Source organism: Vigna angularis, chromosome 6, assembly GCF_016808095.1.
Source record: "Vigna angularis cultivar LongXiaoDou No.4 chromosome 6, ASM1680809v1, whole genome shotgun sequence".
NCBI classification, from domain to species: Eukaryota; Viridiplantae; Streptophyta; class Magnoliopsida; order Fabales; family Fabaceae; genus Vigna; species Vigna angularis.
In genome coordinates, this window is record NC_068975.1 from 36,839,199 (window position 1) to 36,852,023 (window position 12,825).

Sequence of the window (12,825 nt, forward strand, 5' to 3'; positions counted from 1 at the left end):
CATACATTCCAGACAAAAACCGAACATAATATACATGCAATGACCGACCACTTTACTTGACCAACCGGATTGTATGAATATGTAGCTTGGGACCGTCCTTGCACCCGAGTGGTGTAGTAACTAGAAACCCCCCAGCTGCCACCCGAGGTTAGTCCGTCATACCTTACCCAGATCCCCTCTAGACTAGGACCTCCTGTCATTCTCACACTATGACTTACCCATCTCCACTTGAGAATTTGTAATCATTAGAATTTTAGGATGAACGCCGTGAATTTCACTCTCCATATTCATACTTTACCAATTCAATAATCATACACCGAGACATTCCTCCTTGGAATTCTCTTCCGTACCATCTTGAAATATAATACCAACATACTTCTTCATCCATAATATATTTAAGTAAAATTACACCGAACAGTAAAACAATCACCACCATTGAGTACAATCGAACGAAAAGGCGTAGCATAACCTCTGAACAAGACCAAAAGGGAGACTACTCCCTATACGTGAACATGACCGAATGGTCATGTAAAGAGTAAAACTCAAGCATGAGCATAACGTCTTTGAAGTTGAACGCCAGAACAACCAAATTCTAAAGCTAAAACCGAACACTTGAATCTTAGACCGAACACTTATTATTTAGAACGAACACTATTGTCTTAGACCTATCACTATTGACTTAATCCGAACAATAAAGACTTAGGTTGAACACTATTGGCTTAGGCCGAACACTAACTCTAACATAACTGCTAGTATGAGACTGATCACTACCAAGAACGAGCGCTAGTACATTACCGAGCACTATCAAGAACGAACGCTAGTACAATACCGAGTACTACCAAGAACTAGTGCTAGTGACGACCGAACACTACCAAAAACGAGCGCTAGTGCAAGACCGAGCACTACCAAGAACGAGCGTTAGTACAAGACCAAACACTCTAAACTTATACAGAATGTATAAGTAGGACCGATCATTGGAGTTACTGAACACAAATTACAAACTAAGTCCAATTATAATACTGAGGGCTTAACTAGACTGAATACTTTTATCTAGGTTGACTTATGATTAGAAATAGAAAATTATACTTAGACCGAGCGTTGTATTCAATTATACACAATATAAGACCAATCGGTCATTAACTGAAAAACTCTACAGAAGTAGAATTCAATTAATACCGAACACAATGAAAAGACCGAACGGTCACGAATGACTCTCGGCTACAAGTATTAATTCTGCAGAATATTGCAGAATTATGATCAAACCTTATTCTTACCCATTCACACCATTTAACAACATCAACACATTCAGATCAACATGTAGAAAACTTCAACATTTCCAATATCAACCAAACATCCCAACATACCACCGTTTAAAACATGCAACCATACTGACATGCAACAATCCATACACAGAAGAATCATAATTAAATCACAAACTTTCCTTACCCAGAATTCGTTTCCCAAAACCAAAACTTTTTAGAATACCTATAACCCACTGGTCAAGAAAGAATAATCAACCAACATACCAAAACATGATCAAAATTTGTGAAGAGGAAACAGATGAACACATGCAACCAGAAATTTGACTTGCATGTGCCCGAAAACAAGTTTCTTAGGAAGAGAATGGACTTTACCGGCTCCAATCTTGAATTTGATCGGTGAAGATGGAAGATTTTGACACTCTGATTACTCAACACTATATGATTGATGATCAGAAGAAGAAGAAAGTGAGAATTTGTAAAGAGAATGAGGAGAAAATATCTTCAGGAAATTTAGAGAGAAGATGTGCATGTAGAAAGTGGCTTAAAGTTTTGAAAAATTTACTTATATACTACCATAAAAAACCGGGTCACTCAGTTACACACACTTGTCTTCCACTTTCTGAATTTCTAAATCCTTACACCTATACATGGCTTCCACTCTCTGTTGAATTTAATGGTCCTGACAATAAACCTTCAAACACCATAGCAAACAGTTTTTGTAGGTCTTCAAGGTTGAGGTATTTAATGGGCTTCTTGTAGATTCTGTTAGATTATTTCTTGCTCCACCTCTATAACTACTCATTGCACCCCACATTAATAGAAAAGAATTTAGCTATTCCTTTTTATCACCACTGTTGTCACTACCTCTCCTACCACCTCAGCTTGCATCGTCGATATTAGAATAGAGGAAGAACAACGATAGAAACAAGAAAAAATAATAACAAAAAGAAAGAAAAAACTCATTTTTTTAATGTATTTTATATATTTTGAAAGTTATTTGTGAAACGCATTTCATGCAAAGTGTTCTCGAAAACTTATTTTGAAAGATATATACGTTTTGAAAAAATTATTTTAAAAAATTCAAAAACTTGCTCTGAAAACTTTTCAAACCATATACTTCAAAATAAAATTTTAGCTTGTGCAAAATATCACTAAACTGGTTTAATCATATTAAAAAAAATTATCAAATTTAAGAAAAATTGAAAAAAAATTGAATTAGTTATATAAAAGTTTTAAAAAATGAATTGAGACTCTAACTATGTATCTAATTTTTATTTAGGATTATGATATATTAATAATTTTTTTTAACAATACATGTCACTTTTTTATTAATGCATATATTTAAAATGGATTAATCACTAACTAATTACCACATAGACAATTTTGAAAAAATAAAATTATCAAAAGAATTGTTAAAAAGAGTTTTTTCTTTTATTTAATCAATCTATATGATAAATAGAAGGATTAGGAAAAAGTGATGAAACCTATATATATATATATATATATATATAACAAGTTCCGAGAAAGAGCATGTTTGTAAAATTTAAAAAATAAAATATAATAGTTTATGCAGTTACAAATAAGTGCTTTTTAAAACGTAAAAAGTTAAGCAAAAGGAGATCTACTGGATTAGACCTTAAAATGAAAACATTTGATTGGTTTGAAAAGAAAAGGTGTGAAAGGAGGAACAGTGGGTCCAAACGGTTTCTCGCTTTCCCATTAAGAAACCGAAGCCAACGGTCATCAAACACATTAATCTTAAATTTCCTAAGATTTTGGTCTTTGGAAATTCCTAAATGACAACTCTGTCCTTTTCTTTGAGACCAAGCCACCTCAGTGGATGGTATGATATGATGTCCACACCATTGTTCCATTTAGGGTTTCTCTCTTTCTTTTTGGTCACTAATCACTTTTGTTTATGGCAAAAGCAACTAAGAGGTTGAGTATGGTGAAAACTCTACATGAGGAACCCTCCACTCAACTCAACAAAAACTATTATAATATGTATTACTCTCTAAGTCTTATTCCCATCACTAGAAATTAAATTTTAAATGTAATAAATTTATCCTGTTAACATCATGCCACTTCACAACCAATGCTCACTCATAAAAAAAAGTATTTGCATGTACATAAATAATACATTTAATAACATATATGTTTGTTGGTTAATTTTATTTAAAATCTTCATTTATATTTTAGTTAAACTAATTAATCATTTTCAAAATGTGTTTATTTTATAAAATAATAAAAGATTCATTTTATTATTATTATGTTATTCATGGAAAATTATTTAAGGATAATTGTCTAATTATAAATTTAAATAAATTATTTAATTATACGTGTTGTATTATGTTTCACTTACTTAATATACATAAAAATTATATTTACAACATTACTAATGTTCCAGACCTAAAATTTGTTAAATTGACCTTAAAGTCAATTACTATCTTAAAGTCAATTGCTGAAAAGTTGAAAGTGATCAAATTATTACTTTTTAGTTTTTAATTGACTTCTTCCAATTCATTAGGAAAATCTCACGTTACTCTAGATTTAAAATAAAAATAAATTATAATTATTTTCTTATATATATATATATATATATATATATATATATATATATAAATTTAAAAAATAAAATCGCATAAATTTCAAAATAAACATGACTGTAATTTTAAAAAAGTAAAAAGAAAAATTGTATTATCCACTTTTCTGTTCCACAAAACTTGACAAGAAGGGTGAAAATTGACCAAATAAATATGTATAATTAAGTGCCTTGGGATTATAAAATATAAATGATAAGGGTGTTTATTATGTATAAACTATTTCAGATTAAAATTAAAGAAGTTATAACTTATTTCGTTCAATACTTGTTATTTTGTTCAATCCAGTGAGATAGACAATTGATGAAGATAAAATTAAATAGTACTACATTTTAAAAAAGGATAAAATATTTTTTATATTTCCATTCACTAAACTCTGAATTTAAAACTTTTAGATGTTATATCAAATTAAAAACTACAAAGTTAATATGGTATTGTTGGAGTAAAATTGAGTTTAAAGTTCTACAGTAAAATGTCAAATTCAAGTCTATTAAAAATAATTTGTTAGACTTCAGTAGGTACTGACTGAGAATAATGAAAAAAAAAATACTATTAAACTTTATCAATAGTTTTCAGAAAACTTATTCTTAAGATTTTGTAAATCTGTTATATATATAATAACTATATTATGTTTATATTTATTACATTACTATTGGTATTGTTTTCAGTAATATCCAGGATAAGTTTTATAATAATTTTATTTATTTACATGTAAACATATAAGATAATAAGTTTCTCTTCAATAACAAAATATTTCACATATTAGAAATTTAGATCAGTTCATGAATGATTTATTTAATCACAAAAAAAATAATAATAAATAATTTACTATAAACTATCATATAAATAATACTTTTAAATTCAATGGATATATAATTTTCGATAGAAAAATGTTAAAAAAATATGTAACAAGTATTCGTAAAAAGTTATTTACGAAGACTACTGTTTTATAATTTTTTTATTATAAAATATATAACATATATGTTTTAAATTTGAATGACACATTAAACACTCAATTAAATACATTGAGAATGATAATGATAGCAGACATTAATAAATAAGTTTACTAAATAAAATATTTATGAATATTATTTTTATTTAGTTTATTATTATTTTTTATCTTTGTCATATGTGTTTCTATTCATAGTTGTGTTGTTTACTTTAATCGACAATGTTATCACTGTTACTGTTGGAGTTTCAGTTTCGATTAACAATCACACAATTTTGATCATTTCGGTCAGGTAACCATAGTATTGTTAACAACACCTTCATCGAAGCTTTTATGTTATCATCTCTCTCAATTAGCAATCGTTTTTTTTTTCTTTCAGGTTTGTCATGCATGGTTGGTTTGTCATGCATGGTTGCATGTACCATATTCTCTCACAACTATTTAGAACGTTGATGTCACTCTTATTTCCTTTTCAAGTGCCTTGATTGAAATCTTAAATTTTTAAGATTTGTCTCTCTTGTTCATTAATAAATTATTTCGCTACTATCTCTTATGACCTCCTGTCACCATTACATTTGAGTCATTCATATATATTTTTTCTTTTTGCGGTAAAAATTGTTAATTTATTTATAGTCATGGTGACTCATCAACAATAATTTCTTTATCAACTGGATGTTAACCATGCATTTCTTAACGACGATTTATAATAAGAGATTTATATGAAGTAATGTCTCAGCTTTGTTGCTCAAAAAAGTCTTATTGGTTGATATTTTGTCTTATATATGATCTTTATAAATTATTAATAATTTGATGTCACGTAGAAATAAATATTTTTACTAAGTTTTTATGAATTATATCAATAACAAGCTTGATATAATATGTATGCTTAAAAGTATTATTTTTATCTTTAGTTAATTTATTATTATCTTTTATTTATATTTTGAACTCACTACATGTTTATATTTAACAAGATTCATTTTTAATTTTATATTATATTCAATAGAAAGTATTAAGGTCAAAACGTAGGGTTTAAAAGTATTAAAAAAAAGCTGAAATTAGTACCACTCAAGACATTAAAATATGTTTATATTTTTGTTTTTGTATTCAGAGTTCTGAAAAAAAAAAGATATCAGGAGACTGTTATAAATTTGAACTGTTTACTTCTCAATGTATTTTTCAAAATAAAAATGTGTGATCATTAAACATGTTGGATATCTTTCTTATTTTTTTGAAAATTTTGAAAATAATTTTGAAATGTTAAAAAATATTATATATATATATATATAATATTACATAAAATAGGAATATATAGATAACTATATACTCTTACGTGGAGTATGATAGGATATAAAAAGAAAAAAAAATATGTAGAAAGGGTAACATAGACATTTTTAAAAACAAACCATTCTTAATTGTACAAAGGAATTTCGAGGATTGTTCTGTTCCAATCCTTGCAGTTTTGGGTAAGCAGAGCAACAGAAAACTCTTAATTTTTTCATTTTCGTTAGCAACAATGAATATAGCTTCACGCGCGGCACCAGGGTTCAAACTCCACGGTAAAGACTTCACAAGCAATATTTAATTGGGACCCACTTTCTTACAAGAGAGTGTATGTCACGCTTCAAAAAAACACATCAGAGCATATTATATTTATATTAATAGTATTTATTTAATAAGAATAAAAAATAAAAGGGTAAATGGGAAAAAGAATTGCAGAGCAGAGTGTTTGTTTGTTCTTGATGTGTGTGCTGGGTGATAGTATATAACAGGAGAGAGAAAGAAAAAATGAAAGGGGAAATAGAAAGTGTAGAACAGTGACTCTTCTTGTTCTGCAAGTTTTAATGGTGTGTGAGAGAGTGGGCACAGTACGCCCTCAGTAACCGCATGAGAATGTTTAATCTTTGCATGCTTCACCAACTCCTCACAGATAAAGCCTAATCACCCAGATGTGATATTTTTTCTTTCTTTTGTTTTCAAATGCAAATGCGATTGTGAATCCCATCATATACACGCCACCTTTGATTATTCTGCCTTACCCTAAGGAGCTCGTATTAATGGCGTCTTTTTCTTTTTTGGTGCTGTTCTTGTGTGGTTCTGGATCCTCTGAGTGAACCACTTTGTTGTTTTTTTTTTGTTTTTTCTTTTGGCGAGATGGCGAGAGAGACCATAGAAAAAGTAAGAGGAGATGGGGAACTGGAGGATGAGTTAGAAATGCTGCTGGGTGAGATCCCTCACGCCACTTCGCACAATCTTCATCATCATCGTCATCACAATCGGCATAGACATGGTGTTGATGTCGATTGCGATTGCGTTTTTGGTACGAAACAGACACAATATGGTAATGGTAACTGTAACCGTCACGATTATGGTAACAGTGTGTATTATGACGATGGCTTCAAATCCCCCATGAGTGGGTTCTCTCTACAATCTGATGATTCTTCTTCCAGTTTGTTCTCAATGTCTCCTCCTCCTTTGGAGGACCTCAAATCCAGGGTGGCTTCTAGAAGTTCCTATTATCCCAACAACCATCACGACAACCTCTACCTCAATTCTATGATCCCTGATTGCACTGTGAGGCTCAATGAGACCGAGAGGTTGGTTCATGAACTAAGTCTCTGCTCTAATTTCAGTAAAATGTGCATTGCTGATAATACACACCAGAATCCTAATTTTGTTAATAATCTTCCCAACACGTGTGGTGGTGGTGGGGACTGTGATAATTTTGGAATAAGGTTTAGTGATTCTGTGGGGTTTCAATCCCCTGTAACCAGGGCAAGGAGTTCTGTAGCTGGTGTTGCTTCAGCATTGTCAGGATTGACTCAGGATGATAAAATGAGTAATCTATTTGGATCATTGCAGTCTTGTCCTAGGTTGCATGAGCACGAAATGCTCTCTCAATTAAATGGATTCAGTGGTGGCTCGATGGATTCTCGTAGGCGTGGAAGGCCGCTGATGAGTAACTACTTTGAAATTGAAAGTGTGGTGCCGGGGATTTCAGGTTCCTTGAGCCAAAATCCAACTATTGATGCTGCTTCACTTTATGCACAGAAATATGGAATTAACTTATTGGAAGAAAGGAGTGTGTCAAGACCGCCCAACAATTCCGTTTGTCCTAACGTTAAGCCTTGTATGAGTGTTCATGAGTTGCTACAGTATGGCCTTTCTCAGCCTAATGCAAAAGTTGTGCCACTTTTGAAATCTAGAATTCCCCGAGGAAATCTTGATGCTATTAGAAGTGAGGGGAGTTTCATTATACAGGGGGAAGGTTTAAATTATGTTGCTAGTAGGGTTTCGGATCATTCAAGGTGTCAGCGTGCTGTGCTCGAAAGTGGCTTTGCTAAGCAGCTACACCCGTCAGAGCTAGACATCCGACACCAGATTGTAGGATATGAAAATCCTAGGAGTCCCAGGAATGGGTGCACACTCCCTGTGCTACCTAAGTATAACTCCCTTGCAGAAGCTCGAGGGTCATTATATTTAATAGCCAAAGATCAACATGGCTGTAGATTCCTTCAAAGAGTGTTTGATGAGGGTACACCGGAAGATGTTCAAATGATATTTAGTGAGATAATTGATCATGTAGTGGAACTTATGATGAATCCTTTTGGAAATTACCTTATGCAAAAGTTGTTGGATCAATGTGATGAAGAACAGAGGATGCAGATCATACTTGCGGTTACACAGGAGACAGGGCAGCTTGTCAGAATCTCTTTAAACACTCACGGGTACTTATGCAACTTATGATAGCATTGAAATGATATATTGACTATCTGATACTGAATTTGACTTTACCTTTTATCTTTTTCCAGCACTCGTGTGGTGCAGAAGCTGATTGAGACTCTCAAAACTAGGCAGCAAATTTCATTAGTTGTATCGGCTTTGCAACCAGGATTCTTGGTCCTCATCAAAGATCTTAATGGAAATCATGTGGTTCAACACTGTTTACAATGCCTAAGCAATGAAGATAACAAAGTATGACTTTTACTTTTTTCTTTAATTGTCTATTGAGTTGGATTTGGATTTATCCTACATTTGATAGTTATGGGTTAACAGAAACTGATATGCGTAAATCACTTGTTACTATGTTTTCTTTGAGCTTTTGGATCAATCCATGATAACTGTACATCTTGTGTGAAAAAGCACTTTGGTTGTCTGCCAATTTCATTTCGTTCTCAAAAGTTTATATAGCTTATTCCCGGACTTGCAATAGTGTATAATGATGTTCTATTAATTGAAATTTCAATTTTATTGCATCCTTATGCTTAAATTTGTATGCATGATAAATAAAATTTGAGCAGGCTTTTTTCTTTTTGTTATATTAGTGACCTTCTTAGTCCTTTTTGAAAGGAGAGGGATCCCAGGAAGCATTATGGTTGCGTGCTGTTCTGCATGATAGATAAATGGAACAACCTGGCCAAATTGTTCAAACTATCTTGTGTTAACCTGATCAGGAACTTGTTTTTATTATTCCTACGTATGTAAGTTATTTAGTGAAAAATTGTGTACTCATCTTTCTGATATGGTCCGCTATGTAGAATGATTATGTTTTTAACAGGACTATGACTTTACAAGCTACTAGTAATACCAAGTTCAGTATCTCAGATGGCTAGTTTTGATACTTGATATTAAGAATATACATCATGGTATCAAAGCATTTGAAACTATTTTTTATGATCATGTACTTGACACTCTCCTCTTACACACAAAAGAGACTAAGACAATTTTAAATAATTCATTGTACATTACCATGCCTGTTTGTATTTTTCTTTTCTTTCCAGAAATACAAATGTAGTGACGTAATTGCTCTTTCCGTGCTTTTGCTCTTCATTGTTTTTTAACATACTGTTCTATTTTTCAGAGATAGAAATTTTAATCGCTCTTAACGCTGGAAATCCAATGTAGCAGTAGGTTATAGAATCTTGTTAGAATTTAGGTTTATATTTACATACCTGAGACTATCAAAAGCTTATTTAAAATAATGGTTGCATGAAAATGCTAATAAATACTAACGGTTTACCATCTGAAACATAGTTCGTTATGGGCTAAAAAAAACTTCAAGATTTAATCCAAATGCACTCGTCTGTTGGTCTATACAGTGGAAAACGGCTTATGAACTGTGGTGGATGTTGATTATGCCGTGGAGCATATTGTAAGTGTAAGGCTACGTATATTTGTGCAATGAAAATGTTGCGCCAACTAAGTAACAAATATCTGCTAATTGATTCAGGCAGATCACACTGTCACAAATGTAATTTCTTCAACATATGGATGTACGATGAAATTGCTGAAAATGTATGCAAATATAAATATTTTGTTGCGGAAGAGTTACAGTTTCCATTCTTTGCATTGGTCAGTTCATATTTGTTGCTGCTGCCAAGTATTGTGTTGACATTGCCACTCATCAACATGGGTGTTGTGTTCTACAAAGATGCATCGGTCATTCTCGTGGGGAGCTTAGAGAACATCTGGTTGCAGAAATATCTACTAATGCACTTCTGCTGGCTCAAAATCAATATGGGTAATTATTTGAAGCGTATTACTTAAAGTATTAAGCATATTAAATATTGCATTGCATGGATATTTTTTCCATTAAGCCTGTCTACCTCCTTGCCTACAGACATTTTTTTTCCTGGGACAAAGAGTCTTAGCTGTAGCAAATTGTCTCTAGTGATTGGTAAATAAATTCTTTGCCTATGGACAGACTTTGTGGAAAGGTGGGTAGTCATGGAACATTATTTTGTTTACACCTTTTGCACATGAACATTCCATGTCTATATTGGAGATGGTGCAACTATGGAAGAGAGAATGTCAAATAATTTGACCAAGGGGGTAATTTTTTTTTAACAAATATTATATTTAGAATTGAAATAGAAATCCAGCTATGATAATGTTTTTTTCTTTTTTAATTAAGCCATTTGTGAGACTCCTTAAACCAGATGGCACACTACAATCCAGGGTGTTTTTCTCTGTTTGTTCCTGTACGTTTTCTTTTCCGTGTTTTTCTGCTTTTTTTCTGTGCTTGGGTCGGGCAATTAACCAATACATTTTTAACGGAGGGTTTATCTACAGGCAGGTATTTGGTCATATTTAGAAATAATATGGCATTTTGAAACAGATAAATTTTTGTTTACCTCATGATTCTCCAGTGTATGATCTATTCATTCTTTTTGTCTTCCTCAGAAACTATGTTGTTCAATTTATCCTGGACTTGAGGATTCCTTCAGCGACTACAACTTTAAGTTTGCTATTTGAAGGTAAATATGCGCACCTGTCAATGCAGAAGTTCAGCAGCCATGTCGTTGAGAAATGTCTTGCTGTATTCAATGATGAGAACCGATCAAGAGTCATTCATGAACTACTCTGTGCTCCTCACTTCGAACGGTTGCTTCAAGATCCACATGCAAATTATGTTGTTCAATCAGCTTTGCGACATTCTGAGGTTTGTAACATGACTGCTTTATATTCCATTCTCTTCTATTGCTGCGTCCTATATCCTTAAGTGCATGAAATTTCCACAGTCGTGTCTTAAGCTTTTTGGGGTTTTTGTCAACGAACATTTGTATTCCTTTTTCATATATTTGCTCGGTATTTCTTTTCTCACATTTTCCCTTTACTTCTAAACTAGGGCCATGTGCATAATTCACTAGTTGAAGCAATTGAGACCCACAAAGCAATTTCACGGAATAGCCCATATTCCAAGAAGATTTTCTCGCAGAAGCTTTTGAAGAAATGATTCATATTTCTCCCCTTAGTAAGCACTGTTGTTGTTCTACTATAAAAATCATTTTGGAGTTTGCCACTGAACAAATGCATTTCATGGTTATTTAACTGTAAGTCGGGATGCTAATAACCATACAAAGGAGTCAGTCTGTTTAGAAAAACTTATCCTTCTGCTCAGATAATATGTGAAAAAATGGAGAAAAAGAACAGACAATTTTGCTCCCGTCTAAATTTTAGACTTTTGAATGTACAATGTTGTCTTGTGTCTGTACTTTTTGGATATTATTATCATCCTGTTAATTATGGTATTCTCACTGGCTGATAATGTACAGTGTATATATAGTATTAGGATGTTCGTTGTTACTGTAAAATACTATGAAGAATCTCTCAGAATAACTTCCCTTGTCTTGTGGGCAAGGGAATGAACTATGGCTGTGGTCTAGTTGTATTTACAATTATTATATTATTATATTATAAATTCCCTGTTCTTAATTTTAGAACCTCATTTGCTGTTAGAGAGCCGATATTTTTATATTAGAAAAAGTAGATATCATCTACTTAAAAGTTCAATAAATTAATATTTTAGTTGTATATATATATATATATATATATATTCTTTAATTTAAAATACTAATATATATTATAATATTATTACAATTGAATGTTTTTATTTTAAGGAGTATAAAAGTGTTTCTTTTTTGTTATACACTAGGCAAGGATAACATGCCGAGACATCATTAAATAAAAGTATAGAACAAATATTTTAACCTTTAGTCTGAATGACCATATGCATTTCTATTGAAGTGAGTAATAATGAAATGAGGGAGAAAACTTTTACAACAAAATCTATTTAAGGAGTAAGTTATGAGTTAATTATATATAATTAATCATATACTATATTCAATCCAAAATTTTAAAATAATGAGTTCGTAGGACTTTCTTTTATATATATTTAATCACATTCATCGTCATTTATCGTGGGATTCTTACTTCTAAACTTGAATTTCTCATTTCGTACAGAGATGTCAGATAGCGTTTAGTACTTCATATGGAAAATGAAAATATAACAAGTCTTAGAATTATAAATTATTCCCGCGTAACCTAATAATTTTCAAGTTAAAATCTTTAAATATTAATTTTTTATTCATTTGAATCAACTTGGAAAGACTGATCGAATGAATTTGAAGATAAATATTTTTATTGTTTATTTTATTTGATTTAGATATAAGTGAGAATGAATTTAAAAATAATTTTTTATTTTTATGAATGACATTTTAGCTTCTTGGGATTAGTT

General features: G+C 31.5%; 1 protein-coding gene across 1 annotated transcript; it reads left to right on the forward strand.

Moving 5' to 3' along the window:
* The first annotated feature begins 6,563 nt into the window (after window positions 1–6,563).
* LOC108343581 (uncharacterized) lies at window positions 6,564–12,023 on the forward strand. Its single transcript, XM_017581943.2, has 5 exons — window positions 6,564–8,536; window positions 8,621–8,783; window positions 10,166–10,329; window positions 10,992–11,250; window positions 11,437–12,023. The coding sequence occupies exons 1-5, from the start codon at window positions 6,963–6,965 to the stop codon at window positions 11,542–11,544; spliced, it is 2,268 nt and encodes a 755-aa protein (XP_017437432.1). The 5' UTR covers window positions 6,564–6,962; the 3' UTR covers window positions 11,545–12,023.
* The last annotated feature ends 802 nt before the right edge of the window (window positions 12,024–12,825 follow it).